Source organism: Alligator mississippiensis, chromosome 9 (assembly GCF_030867095.1).
Source record: "Alligator mississippiensis isolate rAllMis1 chromosome 9, rAllMis1, whole genome shotgun sequence".
Taxonomy (NCBI): Eukaryota; Metazoa; Chordata; order Crocodylia; family Alligatoridae; genus Alligator; species Alligator mississippiensis.
The window spans coordinates 17,396,783-17,416,600 of record NC_081832.1 but is presented as its reverse complement, the minus strand read 5'-3'; the positions used below and the strand labels follow the sequence as shown (position 1 = coordinate 17,416,600).

The window sequence follows — 19,818 nt, the reverse complement described above, 5'->3', positions numbered from 1 at the left end:
AGAAAGTTGGATGGAGGGATGGTGATTGTTGAATTTCTGCTGGAACTCAATCAGAGATTGCAGGTTTTCAGTCCAAATGATGAAGATGTCATCGATATATCTTAAGTATAGCAAGGGTTTGATGGTGCAGTTCTTGAGAAAGTCTTCTTCCAGGTGGGTCATAAAAAGGTTGGCATATTGTGGGGCCATTTTAGTGCCCATAGCTGTTCCCATCATCTGGAGGAAGTGTTGATTATTAAAAGTGAAATTATTGTGTGTGAGGATGAAGTGTGTAAGGTCAGTAATATCTTTGGGCCTGTAATCTGTGTTGTAATCTTGTTCCTGTAGATATGTAAGGCAGGCTTGGATGCCATCCTGGTGTGGGATGTTGGTATATAGGCTGGTAATGTCCATGGTGGCTAGGAGTGTGTTGCTGGGAAGGTGGTCTATGTTTTTAAGTTTCCGTAGAAAGTCTGTAGTGTCTTGTACAAAACTTGCTCGGTGGGTGACGAGCGGTTTTAGGATTGATTCAACGAAACCTGATATTTCCTCAGTTAGTGTCCCATGGTTAGATATGATAGGTCTGCCAAGGTTCCCTCGTTTATGGATTTTAGGGAGCATGTAAAAAGTCCCCGGGTTAGGTAGCAGGGGGATCAAGGTCTGTAGTTTTTCTTGTAGTCTTGATGGAAATGATTTGATGGTATTGTTGAGTTTTTTGGTGAAAAGGGGAGTAGGATCTTCTTGTAGTTCTTTGTAGTAGGTGGTGTCAGAGAGCTGTCTCTTGGCTTCCTTTATGTAATCCTCACGGTTTAGGATGGTCCTTTGGAGCTATGAACTGGAAATGTCTTAGCAGCCTTCCACCATCTGTTTAAATAATAGAAACAGTCACGTACTTTGGATCCCATTAAGCAAAACTACGGGTTATTCCCTGCTCCTTAAAGATCTACAGGGCAATTTGGGAAAGGCACAGATAACTGGATTCTTGAGTTTCACTGGGCCTTATTGTAACCTTCATTTTATGAGTTAATTAACAACACTCAATCTTCCATAAATTCAGGGACAGATCAAATACCTTCAAATACTGGGGAATCTGGGATCTGGTTCTTTGTTTTGTAGTCTAGACTATTTCAAGCTTCCCTCCATCATGGCTGACTTAGGTGGAAGCAAGAACACCACCATCCATTTCCAAGGGCTGACATTTTCTCTCTAGCCTGGCTCATAGTGGATTCGATTAGTGATAGTGGGTGAGGTCCTTCTGGTGATGTGGTGGGGTTGGAGAGGAAGGGACTCTAAAGAGAGAGGGGATTCTACCTTTTGCAGGAGGTGGGACTAGCTGACATCTTGGGGGACCTTCTAATTCTACTCTATTTTTCTATGATGTATGAAATCCCCTCTTCTCTCAAGAGTTGAACATTTGCTGTATAGTTAAGAAGCCTTGCACAGAGGGCATAAAACCAATAGCACTTGTATCCCAGTTAACTGACTCTGAAGTAGTTGAAGCCCCCAGTTAAGACCCCAGTTAAATTCCTCACCCTAAAATTAACATGAACTCTCTACTGTGCTCTCCCTTAGCTTATGACTTCCCAAACCACTCGGAACAATCTGGTTATGCTGCTGTGTATAAAACACTGATTTTTGCCAAGTAGCTATGAACCTTTCATGTAGCTTTCAGCTGAGACCTGCTTGGGAAGGCAGATTGCTGTGTTGCCTGAGGAATGTCCCTGCTGCTGGCCCTGGGAACTCTGCCATTAGTCATAGCATGTTTATTTAAAGCCTGGTCATTAATAACAGGTGTCCTAAAAATATTTCCGGTCCATTTCCTCTTTGGGAACCCCAAGGCAAGGACCCTCCAAAACTTTTTCCAGCCCTAGCATAGATCAATTTATCACACTGGCCACAAATAATATTATTACTTTCACTTTTTTTTAAAGCCATCCAAAATGTAACAGGATACAAGTACAAACATGAAATACAGTGAGGGACAGACATAAGTGCTCAAAGCAGGAATTCTACAGTACAGGCAGACAATTGTGGAGTATGTTTCAGCCTGAACTCACCCTCACCCTCAGGATGGGGCTGAGGTCAGGAATTACATCAGGTGATTTCAAAGCAAGCTGTCAGTGCAGTATATCAATTTTAACTCTTCAGCATATAATGAAGTCACCAAATTTAGCGGATGTTATTTATCCCTTAAGGATGAAATCCTGTCCTGATATACATCAATGGGAGTTTTGTCATTCACTTCAATGGGGCAAGGGTTTCACTCTAATTATTTCTGTTTTCTTTTTTCTTGGTATTAAATATTGCGAAAAAATGTGGACCAGGCCAATGACTTGTGTTCATGAACCAATGTTTTAGTCTGCACACCATCACTGCCTAAGCTGCACATGCATTCATCAGCAAAGGGCATTTTTTAAAAGCTCCCTTAGAACTGTGTTATGATGAGTTCCGTATTTACTTGCAGATGCCCTTTCTAGGCTTGTTGCTCCTCTGTGGCTCCTTCCTTCGTTCATGTGAACTATGCAACCGGGACACCTGGAGCCTGTCCTGGAACTAATTAAATCCAACATCTGTTTTCTAAAGTTTTCACAAATTGCTTGGAGGATTATCTAGAGGTCAAAGGTTCAAGGTCACCCTGTGTTTATAGGACAATCTATCTTACATTCAGTAAGCCTGGTGTACAGGAAAATCAGAGAGTTAGAGCAACCAGGTATCAAGCATTATTTTGCTTTAGATGGAACAACCCATTGTAGCAACCAAATGTAATGAAACTGCAGTGATGTTGTCTTCTTATAACTGGCCTGCTTGCAGGGGCCTGACACTGTTGTGTTGAGGGATTCTGGCAGAAGTCCCAATTCCAACACACCTTCCAGAGTTCCTCATGACCTTTCTCTCTCCCCACATCTTGCTGCCGTCGCCTACCCATGCAGCAGAGTTCACTTTTTTCCACTTCCTTAACCCCTGGTCCATTTCTCTGCTGCACCAGTTTCTATATATCTTGTTTTGTAACCACATATACTGGGGCAGTTTTCACCCCTCCTTGAAATATTTTAGGGACTAGCTACTTTTATGTTAAGATACCAGAGGCCATACGGCATATACGGTGCAGCCACACAGCCCGTTCTAAGGAGCCAAGATAACCTGATGCCCCGTTGCAATCCCCAGGTTATAAACCCAGCCAGGGTTTCATCCAGTCTCAGATATAAACTGGGTCTACAAGCTGCCTGTGGCCTCCGTGACTGCTCCTGACTTACACTACCTCCTAGTGTAATGCTAGGAAAGAAGTAGCAGAGAGTTATTACGATGCCAACATCACTGCAGTTTCATTACATTTGGTTGCTACAATGGGTTGTTCCATCTAAAGCAAAATAATGCTTGATACCTGGTTGCTATAACTCTCTGATTTAGGCTCATCCACAAAAAGACTTATGCCATTTTTCTATTAGCAAAATAGAGCAAGGGCCAGAAGCTGGTTTCAAATTGTGACCACTAGAAACTGGGAAGCAAGGGAAGAGCCCAAACATTTACTGCTTTTAACAACATCTTGTCTTGTCTCCTGATTTCCGGGCCCTGCGCTGTGAGGTTGGGACACTGGGGTAGGAGTGGTGGTCACTGGGATGATGGCACTGCTGGGACCCAGCAGTGGCTTGTTTCTGTTAGTGGCACGTGGCCTAGCTAGGCCAAAATATCGGGGACAACCAGCTTCAGCCACGGCCACACCATCTACACAAGACCCCACAAGAGCATCCTCTCGCTGCTCCTTTAAATCCGCCTCCTCGGCCGTGAGTGGCTGGGACGATGACCAATCAGAGAAGAACACATCCTAGCCAGGGGCCCGCCCCCCGCAGGAGACTCGGGAGAGGTGGCAGGAATGTACCATTCCGGCTCCCTGGAGAGGGGGGTGCTGAGGGGGTGGCCCCGCCGCTGCCCTCTCCGCTCTGCACTGCTCTCGCCACGCACTCGGGCTGGCAGGACGGGCTGCCCCAGTTACTTGCTCTCTCCGGGGTTTGATCCCCCCTCCGTGTAGGAATTGGTTCCTCCCCCCCGCGTGGCTCGGTGGTAGGCGCCGGCCCGCTTCCCCCGGCTGAGGCAGCGCGATGGCGGCGCGCGGTAAGGAGCGGCCTGGCGCGGCCCTGCCTTGGCCTCAGGCGGGGGCTCGGGAGCTCAGCCCTGCTGCGCCCGCGGTTCCTGGGGGGGGCAGGTCTGGGCCGCCCGCGGGGTGAAGGACGGCGGCGCTGGCCCAGCCCAGCCCGGCCCGGGGGTCTCGGCAACAAGCCGCCTCGGTGGGAGCGGGAGGCTCCTTCCTAGCAGCATCCGAGCCCGGGCGCGGGCGCGCACCTAAGGCACTTCGGCCACTGAAGCCGCAAGCGGGGTGGAGGGTGCTTGCCGGTAGCACGGCCACACTTGAATGATTCAAACAGATTTGGACCTCATTTGGCGAAGTTGACCTAAGAAAATTTTCCTTAAAAATAATTTAAAAAAAAAAAATAACAAAACCATGCATGCGTCTGCCCGCGGGAGGGACGGGGCGGCAGCTCCTGCCCCACCCGGGCCTGGAGTCTGCAGCAGTGATCTGAGCTGTGGGCCAGGCTGTCTGCATGCGCTCCACCGGGCTGCAGGGGCGCAGTCTGGGTACAGGTACAAGCAGCCACGGGGCTGAAATGTGCACATCCATCTGCCTGTGCGGATAGAGACTGTGTCTGTCTATGCACAGATGCACGCACACCTTCCAGCTGTGCTGGTGCTCATCTAGCCTGGATATGTCACTAGCTATCCATCTATCTTGACGTTACAGTTAGTAGAAGTGGTACCAAACTTAGCATAAAGTCTGTACTGTATTCAATTGCAGTTCCTTGGGTTTGTTTTAATGTGCCCCCCCCAAAGAATCGTGCCTCTTTAGGATGTGATATCTGGATATGTATAGCTACAGATAGATAGATAGATAGATAGATAGATATAGATATCCAGATACAGAATCTGAATAAAGGGATAAATGGATATAGAGAGAGATCTGTCCATATCTCCCTACATGCAAGTACGTGTGCACACGTTCCAGCTGTACAATTGCTCATCTAGATAGATGGATACTGGTCTATCACCTATCCTTCCTAACATCACCATGAGCAGAAGTGGTACCATAAAGTACAGTAAAGGCTGTAGTTAATTGCAGGTCCCTGGGCTTTTAAAGGCCCTCTACCCATAAGAATTGTGCTTTCTTTAGGCTATAGCTACCTGGATATTTGTAGCTATAGAGATAGATAAATCAATAGATTTAGAATCTGGATAAATGTATGAGCAGCTGTACAGCTGAAATGTGCATCTCTTTCCATATATCGATATAGACAGATGTATACAGCCATTCTAGCTGTATATATGCTCATCTAGATAGGTGATAGATCAGTATCTACCTATGTAACATCATGGTTAGCAGAAGTGATACCAAACTTTAATGGTTCCCCACTTGTGAGAATCATGCGTTCCTTAGGATATGGATATCTAGATACCTATAGATAGATATAGGTATCCAGATACAGGATCTGGATAAAAATATAAGCAACTGTACCGCTGAAGAGTTTATCCAGATACTTACATTTAATTACTTAAGTGACAACACACAATTCATGTCTGGCAGCTTTTGGACGAGGTCCTAAAGCTGTATTTAAGGGGGTCCATGAAAAATTATTGTGATTAATCAAAAGTATGTAAATACCCACACTTACAGTTCAGAGGGGTCTGCAACTCCATTCAAAAATTTTTACGGGTCCACAAATGAAAAAAGACCCAAACCCACTGGTTGAGTAGTTTGATTTTCCTTTTATTTAATGATGGCAGTGAACACATACTGCTTCACTATTATTTATAGTGAATTAAAACTGTGTTAATAAGTTTTAGTCAATTTACAACTTAATATAAATGGTTATAATTTCAAATACAGCTTTAAACAGGTTTAAAGATTTAAGTGTAAAAATAATTTACGTTAAATTGATTTTTTAAGAAGAAAACAGCCTTTTATGCATCCTGAGTAATGACATTCATGTTGCCACTGAAGCAGCTTGTACACTGTTCAACAGCCTCTTTTTTTTTTTCAGGTTCAAGCATCCTTTTGGCATTAATACTTGTTACCGTCGTCAGTGCCCTGACTCCTAGCCACTATCTCACAAGCCGTGATGTTGAAAGACTGAAAGCTTCTTTGGAGCGTCCATTCATAAATTTAGAAACTGCTTTCTACTCCATTGTAGGACTTAGCAAGCTGGGGGTGCGCGTGTCTGATGAGCGGGTGAGACAATTCTGCTATTAGAAGTATAGTTTCAAAAACCATCTCTTCTTCCCCCTCTTTCTTATTTCTAACTCCTGAGTTCTGAGTACAGGCTGGGAGGATTTCTGCATACTAATGGCTTGATTAAGTATTCTTTGGTCTAAGTATTTCCAGCAGTGAACTAATTATGCATGAAAAATCTTGCCAACATTGATAATTTCTCTTCTTTTGAAGTTACGTAGCTGATTCCCTCCCCCCCACCCCCAGCATTTGTCAAACTATTTTTTGTAGGAGGGGATGGGGGGTGGGGCGGAGCAGAGCACAGTATAAGAAAAGCAGCATTTCCTTGGTCTGTAATTGGTCAAACCAATACAAATTATTCCTAGCTTTACTACAGGGTGTATTTGATTTAAATCAAATCAATTTAACTTGCGATTTAAATCAGTGGTCAAGAAGCCTCAGTTTAATCATTGTTTTTTACAAAAAGTGCATTCTTGTTGTTTGCTATCCTTTATTCATTTAATTTCTTGAAACTGCACTTTTAGAGTGATGTAAGGGCTTGACTGGGTGGGTGCACAAACTTGCAGAGAGACAATAGGGCTGATGGGTAGGTAATGAGGTCTATTATTTCTCATCTCTGTATGCTTTTGCTAACAAGGATGTTCTCTCTGGAGACAAAAAACTCTCCCTATGCTTGAAGAAGGGTCTTTGTGCCCAAAAGCTTGCAAAGAATTTTTCCAACTATTTAATTGGTCTGATAAAAGACACCACCTCTACCCAAAGAACCTCGTCTGCCTGTTATCTCTGGAGACACAACTCCACAGTTTGAGAACTGAAACTAAGCATCACAGGAATGCTTAATGGGATCTTCTAGACCAGGGGTGGGCAAAATGCAGCCTGGGGGCCGAATGCAGCTTGCCAGGCCATTCTATCCAGCCCGTGGGGCCCCTAAAACATTTAGAAAATTAATATTTATCTGCCCTGGACTGCCTGTTATGCGGCCCTCGATGGCTTGCCAAAACTCAGTAAGTGGCCCTCTGCCCAAAATAATCGCCCATCCCTGTTCTAGCCTGAGTCCCTGTGGGTTGTTTTTTTTATGTTTACTAATCTATACAGGAGCCTCTGGGAATCCTGTAAGATTGGGCCCCTAATATAGTCCATGGCCTGTTGTGACCTATTTATAAAACTTGTAAAAAAGGTTACAAATAGTATATAATTAGAAGTTATAATTCCTATTCCATGATGATATCTTTGAGCTTTAACGTATTTTAAGTTACAACTATATATGGGTTTTTTTAAAAGCATCTTAAACAAAAAAATCAAAAATATGGTTAAATCAAAAAATCTTATTTAAATAAAAAATTCAATTAAAAACATTTTTTTTTTTAAATAATTGATTTTTATCCACCCTGTTTCACTATTTTATCACCACTGCTACATATTTCCTTAGGATGAAGTAGTTATTCTTATAGTTGCTGCTTGGAAATTGTAATTTTACTTTTGACAGGTCCATTCATTTTACTGTGTTAGCTTGTCATCAGATCCATGTATATCTCAACTCGCTTTGTCCCTGCAGATCAACTCTGAGGAATGGCTTTTATCTTAGTTAAGCCATATGTTTCCGAAGAGAAAATGGGTCAGATGTTGCAGCTCTGTTTAAATGGGAGTCAGCAGTGTGCTTCTCTCCCATTTCTGGCATCACTTTTTTGGCAGTTATACAGCCGCTACTATTTTATTTTTTTAGCCATGACACATTTTCTTGTAGCATGTGTATCACCAGCATATCTTAAGCTTCTACCATTAGCACATGGTTTTCAAATCTTTGTGTTTACATGCTTGTTGATTGCTTTTATGTTCTGCTTATCTGTCTCTTTAAGCTATACACATTTGACTTTTTTTGAACTTTCCTTGTAAGTTAGTTCCTCTTGCTGTCTGTTGATGGTCTTTGAACTTGTTCCGTCAGCAATGCCATAACATTTGTTTCTATAGGGTCAATATCTGACAGTAAGTGTGATATATAGTTCGGTTCTCTGGATCTTATATTTTTCCACAGCTAAGAATAACAGCAGGTTGAGGTAGCAAAATACTAGCCCATCATTATGCTTCAGTAAATACTGACATTTTGGGGTAGTCTTTGCCCATAAACTGTGTCTCAGATGAGTAGTACAGATCCACAGTGCAATTATCCAAAGAGCAGCTATTATTGTAATGTCTACAAATTGCTGAAATCTTTTTCTGATTTCACAATTTATGTGCTGCATTAATGATCTTGTTTCTGTCTGCTCCACTTGTCTGACAGTAAGATGTATTATAAGGCGTTGAAGACACCTGCAGATAAGGTGGACAGCTATTTAAATTGTTAGAGTGGCACTAGTCTTTTGCCCAAAACCAGTGCTTTCAATCGTGAAGGTACTGTTTAAGCCAGTACTTCATTTGTGTAGATGCAGCCTATTTTCTGCTCTTTACACCTTGTTAAGGTTCTTCACTTACTGCTTTGAGGACTTTGCCTCTGATAGCAGCTTTGACACTGACAGGATCTAACCATTTTCTGATTGTCAGGTGAGTCACTGTAGGCTTCTTGGGATGTACTTGTTACAGGTGCCGAGTAATTCCTGTAACTTGTCTTTAGGTAGCTAGGTTGTAATTGCCTAGTTACCTTCCTTCCCCTTCTGATTTGGAAGGTGGGATTACACATTTGAATTGCATCTGGTAATGGTTTTTGTGTCATGCGCACTGCCCCAGAGTGCTAATCCATAATGTTATACATATGACTTCCCTCCTATAAATACTTTTATGTACAATAATTAGTAAATTTGGACACAGTTTAAATTTGGCATTTAATTGGATTACAGCGCACCTGAAAATCATCTATCTCTTTTGTACAGACAGCATCTCTGTAAGGTGCCTAGCAAAATCAAGGTCTCAGGTTCCAGGGCACTGTTATAGAAAGGGTGCTTTGTAGAGGCTTTTGGTTAATGCAAAAATATAAACTGCATGTACCTGCCACCTCAGCAAGGAGTACTGAAAGTGTCACTTAACCTTTCTTTTAGTGGCAATGATCATGATTCATACCATTAATTTTCTTATTTTTCTGTACAGGCCACATGTGATTTCATCAAGTCTAATATAGACTCCAACAGTGTTGATTCCCTTTTCTATGCTGCACAAGCCAGTCAGGCTCTGTCTGGGTGTGAGGTGAGTTCAAGACCCTAAGTGAGACATTCATGTCCTCTCAAGTAAGCCTCAAGCTTTGTTTTTTAGATAGAACTACCTCTCCTACTTTTAGCCTGCTACTAGGTAGCTAGCTGCATTTTGATTGTATCTTGGATATGTAGCTTATGAAGTGTTTTGGAATCCTCTGGATGAATGGTGATGTTTACATTTATCTGACTAGAAACAGTTTTTTTGTTTCACAAGCAGTTTTGAATATTTGATCAGAAATTTACTTTCTTCCACCACAGCTGGCCTTTTTTGGCAAGGCAGGGGCCAGTAAAGCTTTTTATTTTCTTTCCCATTTGCATATCAGTGCCATCAGTAATAGCAGGTCTGTGCATATCTCTTGTTTTATTTATTTAAGTTGCATCACCTGTGTGTTAAAAGAACAGTTTAGATTGCAAAGCCATGCAGTTAGGAAGTGCCAGGCTTAGTTTAGCTTTTCCGTGTCCTTATTCCACAGAGCGGAGTAAGTCTTCCTGTGGACATCTACCATTTTCTCACCAATACAGGTTTGCCTACCCTCCACATTACTTCTGATGGCAGAGAATCTAAGAGTTGCAAACCTCCCCTGCATTCCCAAAATCTTCAGTTCCTCAATTGGGAAGTTGAATGTGTAATATATTGCTGGAATGCTGTCAGAGGCAGAGCTGATGGTTATTGTAGCATTTTGGATCCTCTTCCTAAGTACTGTTGAGTCAAGAGAAGAATCACTACTGAGTTTTGGTCACAAACATTGAGAAAATTGTACATGGATTGTAATCTCCTTGGAGCAGGGACTGCTGTTCTGTTTGTACGGTAACTTGTGAGATGGTCCCTAGGTTCAGGAACTGAGGCTCTTGGATGCTACCACGATGCAAATAATATTGTGAAGGCTTTTTTTTGTTTACACTAAAATGAATAGTAGAAGCCGCCCCCCTTTCCCACCCCCATCAGTTATTAAAGAGCCGTAGCTCAAGTGTTGAGCATGACTACAAAGCGATTCAGGTAACAAGGCACAGGGGTTGTTTAAACACTGGCTTACCTTTTCTCTGTGTTCTGTCACAGGTTGCTATTTCAAACGAGACCAGAGAGCTGTTGCTTGCAGCTGTCAGTGAAGATTCATCAGTCACTCAGATCTTCCATGCTGTAGGAGCCCTGAGTGGGTTTGGGCTGCCTCTAGCTTCCCAGGAAGCACTTAGTGCCTTGACTTCTCGTCTTAGCAAGGAGGAGAACGTTTTGGCGTAAGTCTTGTTCAGAATAAAATGATTTAATCTGTTATGTGCTGTTTCTTTTTGCAGGTGGCTGTTGAAACGAAGGTTGCCTGTGCATGTTTTCTGTATCGCATTATGGATTATATACTGTATTTTCATTGCAGGTATCTGCACTTCAGGGTCTACTGCTTGGGGAGAACGATCTTCTCTTTTCTGAGAATTGTTCACTCTGAGATTTTGCAAGCCAACTTCTAGTGTTTTCCTTTTCTGTGGAGAATCTGTATCCTGAAGGAATTGATTTTTTTAGTTTATTTTTACCTCTGTAGAATTGACTCACTTTCTGCCTCAGTGTTGTCATTCTTAGGCCAAGCTGTGTCTAGTTTAGGAAAAATCCTTTGCCTGATGCTAAAAGTTATCTTGACATTTGACACTGGAAGAAGTTCCTTACAGTGCAATTCAGTCAATGAACGAAACACAAGAGACGGCTGCCGCTGCCCTTAGGAAGGGAAGAAAACCGCAAAATACTTTTTTCCTCAAAATTTGGAACTGTCCAGAACCTCGTTTATCTGTACCTGTTTCTCAGGTCTGTGTTATGTAGGGACTCAGAATCCTGGTTCTTTCTGTTTTTAAATTTTCTGAGCATTTTGTAGCACTGATGCAGTAAGTGAATTACAAATAGTTCAGATAGTGTATTAGAACAGAGGAGGGTAAGTTAAAAGCTTCTGTGATGCTTGTGTTTTTTCTGACAACACAAACCATTCTACTTGCACACTTTTCATAGATATGCTATGATTTTGGAAAGTGCAGCTGAGTTCACCATATGCTTAGAGACAGGACAGAACAGTGCCTAGGTTGTGGGTTCTTGGTATGTCTGCATGTTCAATCACCTGATCCATTAGAGTGGTTTTCTGGAATAAAGGAAAAATTTAGCCTTGCTTCAGCAAATTTTTAGGAAAACTGAAATTCTATAATAATCCTAAAGTGCTTTTTTCCAAGGGGAGTAGAGGCAATAAAAATATAATGACTCAATGAAAAGTGTGTCTGTTAGAGAGCCTGCTTCTGCGGTCCCAGAATGCTTGTATGGTCTCAGTGCAATATCCATATGGGGAATATGTCATGAAATGCCTAGTCAGGGCCCAATACTATAAGGCCCTTTGTTCCCACTGGAAGGCATTGTGAGTCAGTGACATCAACAGATTGCAATGTTGGGCCCACTAATGACTCAGATTTCATTGATAATACATTGGTGCTATAAATTAATTGACTGTGGGGCCTGGGGTTGCAGGAGTTTTCATAACCATTTGTTCCTTTACTAAAAAACATGAATGTTCAGCCACTGGTTTCTTACTGTCCCATCTTTGTACCATCCAAATTTGCTTAGCATCTTTTTTTCAAAATGAGCAGAAAATTGCTTTGGGGTAGGGGTGGGTTTTGAAAAATGAATGGAAATTCTGTTAAAGCTGGATCAAAGCACTCACTTGTGTGCTATTTTGATCTCATGTTCAACTGAAAATAAAAGACCTGTTCTTGTTGTGCATGTATTAGACCAATTGTAAAGCAAGTGCTTTTGTGCAGGCCCTATCCTTGTTGAATACACCTCTCTTGTTGAATGAGCAAATAAAAACACTGAAATACAGGTCAGTCGCATCATATGCGCATTTAACTTAGGCGAATTCAACTATATGTAGGGTAGGAGGGGAGGTGGGGCTTGAGTTTGCACGTGGTGCTGCCGCTTACCTGGAGGCCCATTATAGTGGTGACAGCCACTGCCTCCAAAACCTGCTGTCGCCATGGAGCCGTGCCCAGAGCTGTGTAGCCAGCCACCAGGCGGCAGTGTGGTGGTGGCCGGGCGGCACACAGCCGCCACCACCACCCTGCGCTGCGCCACTGCCACTGGCCACACAGCTCTAAGCACAGCTCCAAGCACAGCTCCGCCGCCGCGGCGGGAGGTTTTGGAGGCAGAGGCAGTCACTGCTGGCACAGTAATACGTGATTTGACTATACGCAGTTTTCGCCTTACGTGCTGACTTCAGAACCTAACCCTCGCGTAAGATGCGACTGAACTGTATGAGTATTATGAACAAAAAATTGCATTAAAGTATACACTATAGCCTGATGCTCAAAATGGCTGCTTGGGGAGCTCATGATCAAAGCCATTATGAACTGCTCTCTTCCCTGAGTAGGTTAATTTTCATGATCAATAGCAATATGGTGATAGTTTTGCATGTCCTCCGAGATTCTTGGCACATGATCCAGCCTATATGAAAACAACACTTTCCCTTTCTTGTGGAATTTATTGTTTCATGAGATTTAAGGTTCTGCTAGCTGGTGTGACCTGCAAATTGCTCTCAGAACTTTTGTTTGAAAGAGGAGAGACACACAAGGGGTTGTGTCACACTTATGTCTGAGAACATGGATCTTGGTACAAGTAACTTGCATTTTTGGATATTAGTTGCCTTGTTTCAGTATTTGACGGGAGACATTTTCTGATGTTAACCTTTATGCAATTAACTTTACTTTGTTGTTAGATGTTCTGTCCAAATTTCTAACACGTGCTGCCTCAGTTGTTAGAGGATGACAGTTCTAGCTCTGTAACCCAGAATGGGAAGGGCTTCTTTCCCAGAATGGGGCAGCAAAACACTTATCTTCCTGTTCCACCCCTATTAGAGCAGAACAGCAAAATCAAGTGATTGTTTTTACTTTGCACTTTGTTTTAGAAGAGCAGGAAAATGGTATGGCTAAAGTTTTTTTATTAACTTCATATTGCTGTTGTGTTGATTGCTAGCAAAGCTGTTAAGAAGGTCTGAAGATGATGGTATGCAAAATACTTTCCTAGTCTAATATCAAGTCCAGTCTTCTAAATGACCCATTATAAAAAGCTGGCTTTTGTTTCTCCTCTGCTCTGCTTCTTTAGGGCCAGGGGAAAAGTCCCATTCCTTTGTTGCATAAGCAAGCCTTTAATTAAATTGCTTAAAATTAGTTGCAAGGAATTAATTCCCAGCTGCGACTGGAGCATAAGCAGCATGTTTTGTGACAGATGTCATTGGCTGTGTTGGTAGCAGCTGTCAGATATGAGAGTAATGAGGAAATATGCCTACTGGTTTGGGTGAAGGTCTGGGAGTTGGTTCAAGCAGAAAGTACATCCGTCTTCTGCTGTTTTCCAAATCCAGCATCAGGAATGGGTAATATTTGTGTATTTATAAGGTGGCTGTATTGTATTCAGATTTCTTTGTAATGAGCAGTGGCAGAGCCTTAAATACAGATTTTTAGTGTAGAAAACACTTTACAAAAACTGTTTTCTTAGAAAAGTGTTCATGAAGCTTACGTTGACTAAAAGTTTAAGTCCTAGCTGTGTCTTTTAAAGCATGAAGTAGGCCATCCCCTGAAATGTAGTGGATTTTAGGGCTATGTATGCTAGTTTCCCAATGTAGAAGAAATCAATAATGTAGACTAAGATTAGCATCTTAATGTAATGTTTGTTAGCACTGTCTACAGCAGTTCCTGTACAGAGGTAGTCGCAAACAGCATACAAGTGATCCCCTCATTAAGAATGTCCAGCTCAATTGCCATTGCGCTTCCTAGGAAGCACCTCTGGTCCAAGAATTGACTTCTGTTAGCCATAAAGACAGGTTAGATTCTTTTCCTGCTGTTTGTTACCACTCTCCCAAAGAAATCTCCAATGCAAAACTGAAAACTCAAAACTTCATCAAAGGTCGAGCAGTTCTGGCATGCTAATAAAAACAGCTGTTCAATGTTACGTGACAGCCCTGTCTACTGATGCTTGGCATAATATAGCATTTTGTATAATGCATAAGCAGAAAGGAGATTACCTAGAAACAAAAGTGAAAATGGCCAACTTGCCTGTATTCCTCTGACAAGTAGAGAGAAATGCAAGAAGTAAACCAACGGGATAATCAAAAGTACAGACTTCTTCAAATGTAGGATCCCTAAGGTCAAGCTTCCAAATACTTATTTAGGGAACTGTAAGTGGCCTCATTTTTGTAAGTATTAAACAACCACAACTGTCATTTGAATCAACAAGAATCCAAGAATTCTATCCCTGGAATTCTTCCACTTATTTAGGGGTCTCACTTTAGCCACTGAAATTAGGAAATTTTCATCTTAATGTTTTATGGCAAGAACAGCTTTACCCCGGGTTTTTTTTCTGAACTTAATAGTATCCCTTTACTTGACTTTTTAAAAAACTAAATATCTTAGGCACCTCTTCAGGTTTTGTTATCCTCTGAACCCCTGAGAAGAATGCATTAACAGCATCTATTTCCATTTCACTTGTAATTGAGACTGTGTAATTGCTTTGGGTTGAGCAGTGTTCTGCTTTTAAATAGGTAAAATCTCACATTGCTTATTCATCACTGTTTGGTTTTCATTGTTCCAGAACTATTCAGGCTTTGGAGACAGCATCATACTTGTCCCAGCAGGCAGACTTGAGTAGCATTGTGGAGGAGATAGAGGTAAGAAAGTTTATGTTCTCTCATTATTCAGACTCTTTTTTGTAGATCCATAAATCTTTTAAAATCCAAAAAATCAGCTCATTTCCCTTCCCTTTGGTATGGGGTTTGCTTGGAAACTCATTTTAAAGCAAACCTCCACTTTGAAAAGGTTAATCTAATATTGTGGACTGTACCTCAAACGGAAGCAACCTTAAATTTACCGTTTAAAACCTCTCAAAATTATTAAAGGTTTTTCCGGTTGGCTGATGCTTTGTTCTTGTATATTTCTAAAATTTCAGAAAGAATTTGAGTTAGAAGAGAACTCTGTGATCCTTGTGTGAATGCCTGATGAACACATGCCTTACAGATAAAACCAATCCCTTAAGTTCCAGTATTTGTCTTTGCCTTTTGGGTAATTTCTTTCTCTTGCTTTCAGGACCTTGTTGCTCGTTTGGATGACTTGGGTGGAGTATATCTACAATTTGAAGAAGGACTTGAGACTACTGCATTATTTATTGCTGCTACCTATAAACTGTCAGATCATGTTGGTACAGAGCCAGCAATGAAGGAAGTATGTATTGGCTCCTTCCATCAACTGCTCATAGTTCATTATTGCACCTGGGGTCTTTATGAGGCATAAGTAATGTGTGTAACTGTGATCAGGATTTGTCCATAATGATCAAAAAGTGTCTTCAGTAAACAGGAAAATGTGAAAGGAGACTGTTTTAACTCATCTGGGAAGGAAGTACAACTTGAATACAGGAGTAAGAAAAAACAAGCCTCAAAAGTACAGGAGGTGATGGCAAACCTATCATGGTATTGCTTTTTTTAGGGCAGTTTTTTTAAATTTGTTGAAACAAAACTTGTTTTTGAAGATTTTGTTTCTTCTGTAGCACTTCACAGATTCAGAGTGCTGTACCAATGCTAATTAGGTGGAGGAGGTGGGAAACATAAGTATCTTAATGAGAGAAATGAAGAGGAGGTACATTGGTTTTGACCACAATGTTCCCTAGAGGAAAGTACTGCTATCCAATTAGTTCACTTTTTGTGGGGGAGTATAGACATTAAACTTTATGTCCAAACACTCTGATGAATGGCAGTTAGAAAAAACTTGCATAGACCTAGGAAAAAAAATTAGATGCTCTGAGGGGGAAAAGGTTGTAGAGTATGGCTGCAATTCCTTGTATGTAGATAAACCTGCTTAGAAAATATCACCTCTGTTCAAATACAGGATAGCTTTTTTGCCCCTCTGCAGATGTTTGCTTGCATGCAGTTGCCCCAAGGTAGTTGCAAGATAGGACTGTGCGAAATTTCGCTGGCCATTTTGTTTCGACACTGTTTCAACTCATTTTGAAGTCAAAATCAAAATGAAACAAAGGGCTTCAAAACAGCCTTGAAACAAAACAAGGCTAGTGGAAATGTTTCAAAAGTCAAAACATTTCGACCGTAGCTTTGGGGATGGGAAGTCAGTCCAGCTGAGCTGAATTTCCCTTCCCAGCGGCACCACCATCGGGAAACTCAGCCCAGCTGAGGTGACTTCCCCCTCCCCGACGCAACCATCGAGCCGGGGACGGAGTCAGCCCTGGCCCGATCTAGCAAAACGTCGAAACAGCCTCACTGTCTCAACAAAGCAAAATGAAACAACTTTTGAATCAAAATGAAATTCGATACGAAACGCTGTTCTGTTGAAACCTCGAAACTCAAGTCAAAATAGAACGGTGCCATTTCGCACAACCCTATTGCAAGGTTCCCTGTTTTGCAAAAATGTTTATAGCCAGGGTCACAGCTAGATTAGCTAGAAATTATTCTGGCAGGTTTTCTACGGGATTTTTTGTTCAGTATTTTGTAGGCAAAGTTCACTGATTTTTTTTTTTTTTTTAGGTATACCTTTATAATATAATATAGGAAGTTACACACAGCAGCCTAGTGCATTGTGAAGGTAGTAGCTGAAACAGTAGGGGTTAAGAATGAAGCCCATGTGTGTGGCATCTTGAGTTCATTCCTGGCCTCTTTCCATGGTGCTGCCAGGCAAACTTGACGGAGCAATTTTGATGTCGTTCTGTAGACAGTGAATCTGATGAATGTGTTCCAGAATGTTAGCGTACCAATGACGTAAAAAAATAAATTGGTTCAATTAAAGAAAATTGTTTAGTGTTGAGTCTAACTCAGGCTGTCAGGAGCTCTTTTGTTGGATCTTTTTCTTTTATTTTTGTTCCTGAATGGATAAAATGCCTACTTTTCAGAAAGCCAACAGAGTCACTTCTAAACTTTAATAGATTTATATTTAAAACAACAGTTCATGGTTTTTTTGCAGCTTTTGGTCAATGTGTTGGTTGTTTTTTTAAGGCCCTGATCCTACCAGGTGCCCTGTGGGGGTAACATTACACTGTGCAGGATTGGTGTTAAATAGAGACACAGAGCTTCTACTTATGTGCCTTTATTTGTCCTGTATTTGCTGGCATGTTCAATACAGACTCCGGGGGGTGGGGGGGTGGGAGTTTGAAAAGCTGAAAGCTATTTTAAAAGTGTACACGTAGGAAATTCAGTAAAGATGAAGGTGCATTTGCCTTCTGAGTTTGGTGTTTATTTTGATCTTTGGATACACACATTTTATATGCTGCCACTCTGTTGGACTAATGTGAGGTTTATGCAGGCTTTTGGATTTGATTACTAAGCCCATCCCAGATCAGATTTTGGCTCAGACATCCACCCTGAAATTGAAATGGTTTTAAGCTGTTTTGTTTCAAAACATTAGTTCTTGTCTAAGGCTTGTGTATAACTGGAATCCCACGCTTGAGCTACAAGCATCTGGCACACTGCTTGTCCTGTGCTGGAAACTTGGAGCCAAAAATGAGAAACCTAATACATGTGCAAACCACCTGCAGTTTAGAGAGATGATATTTGTATTGTTTAAATAATGGAAACAAAATGCATTTAAGATTTTTACTTTTAAGTTTGTGGATTTTAGTATAAGTGATAATGTCTTTGTCTTTATCCTCTGCAGAAGACCTAATATGAACTCACAGGTGTTCTTGGAAAAGATTTACACAGAAAAGGAGGTTGCTAGCATTTAATTAGACTGGCTTTTTTGAAATTTTGCAGGAAGCAGGGGTTCTTCCCACATTTGGCTTACACATGGTTTATTTGCTCTCTTTCTTTCAGGATCAGATCATCCAGCTGATAAATGCAATTTTTAGCAAGAAAAACTTTGAGACACTCTCTGAAGCCTTCAGCGTGGCTTATGCTGCAGGCTCTTTATCCCAGAACCGCTACCAGTTGCCTGTCATTGTGGTCCCAGATGGACCTGCAGCTGTTTCCCATCATCAGCCCATACTCAGGGTGAGCTACCAGACCCAAATATAACATTTTGTCTTGGTGTGCAGTATCACAAGTGTGTGATGCTTTAGTGTGTCGGGTAATACCTTTCATTTCTAATATCAGGTCTCATGTACATACTTATTTCCTAAATCCTTTCTCAGTACCTATGTGACTTGGCTTTTATGGACCTGCATTTACCAGAGACTAGGAGAAACACTGCCACAAAAGCACTAATGTTGAACATGCTTGCCTTAATCAAAAGAATTAGTAATGTTTCAGTTAACGATTTAAAAATGTTGTAGAGAACTCAATAATCTGAGTATACTTGATTTCAGACTTGGCATGATTAGCAGACAATATATGAGGGATAGTCAAAGAAGATGGGATTCCTACAAATTAATTCTGTGTTCTGCTCCCTCTTCCCAGAATTAGTTCCCTGAGCAACAGGTTTCCTAGGAAACATAGTGTTTACTCTTTCTCCCCCCCTACCCCTTCTTCCTTCTAGCTACAAGTGACCAATGTTATGTCCCAGCCACTGACTCAAGCTACTGTAACACTGGACTACGCCAAGTCTGCATCTACCAAAGCCACTGTTCTTCACCAGACTGCATTTGCCCTATCAGGGTAAGAAACAAACTTGCTCCTGTAGTTTGCTTTAAAGGAGTATAATGGCAGCTATGACAATATTGGATTTTCTGTCCTACCCCTGGCCTTTCACAGGAAGAAATGGTTGTTGCATTAAGGAAAACTCACAGCACTATAGTCGTGTTTAATTTGTTGGTGTCTCCAGTGACTTAGAGTTCTTTGGTAGTGATACCGAATCACTGCTGCATGTTATACTCCACTAGTATTTGTTATTCTTATAGTGTCTGACTGCTAGGAGAAAATGCGATTTTTCTCTCCCTGGCTCGTTGAGGGGAGACTAAGAAAGATCCAAGTAGTGCTGGTCCCTATATACCTCTTATTTTGAGTACGTTGGTGTATTCTGCTCATTACTCTGTCTTGTCTGACATGAAACATGCACTTAAGTAATAGACTTAATGAGAGCCATGTAGCAGACCCTAAACAACCACAAGATCAGGATGATTGTCCTACAAGGTCAGGTCAGATTTGTGGAGATGAGAAAAGTACTGATGGTTACTATTTGATGGATACTTGTCTCTTAAACCTACTCTATAAACCTCCTGCCCCTCTGCTAACAGTTGTTAATGGCTGCAGGTACTGTTAGTAATAATGATCTTAATCTCTGCTTACAAGAGAAATGTTAGAGCACAGAGAAAACATCAGGCTAAAATGTAGAAGAGTCTTATTTTTAGAGAAATAGTAGTATCTTCTTAACAGTGCTGAAACCATGCCAATGCTTTTCTGTTCTTTACATGCCATTTCTTTCATACTTGTAATCAGTAGT

At 41.5% G+C, this 19,818-nt stretch overlaps 1 protein-coding gene across 2 annotated transcripts in view; it reads left to right on the top strand.

Annotated features, from left to right (window-relative positions):
• The first annotated feature begins 3,986 nt into the window (after positions 1-3,986).
• The window catches only part of RPN2 (ribophorin II), a 30,306-nt gene continuing 14,474 nt past the window's right edge, over positions 3,987-19,818 (top strand). For both annotated transcript variants that reach the window (XM_014609731.3, XM_019484605.2), the window contains exons 1-8: positions 3,987-4,089; positions 6,069-6,256; positions 9,335-9,430; positions 10,496-10,671; positions 15,038-15,113; positions 15,529-15,663; positions 18,255-18,431; positions 18,916-19,034. In XM_014609731.3, coding sequence (XP_014465217.1) covers positions 4,077-4,089; positions 6,069-6,256; positions 9,335-9,430; positions 10,496-10,671; positions 15,038-15,113; positions 15,529-15,663; positions 18,255-18,431; positions 18,916-19,034 — 980 coding nt within the window. In that variant the 5' untranslated portion in view covers positions 3,987-4,076. The remainder of the gene's footprint in view (positions 4,090-6,068; positions 6,257-9,334; positions 9,431-10,495; positions 10,672-15,037; positions 15,114-15,528; positions 15,664-18,254; positions 18,432-18,915; positions 19,035-19,818) is intronic.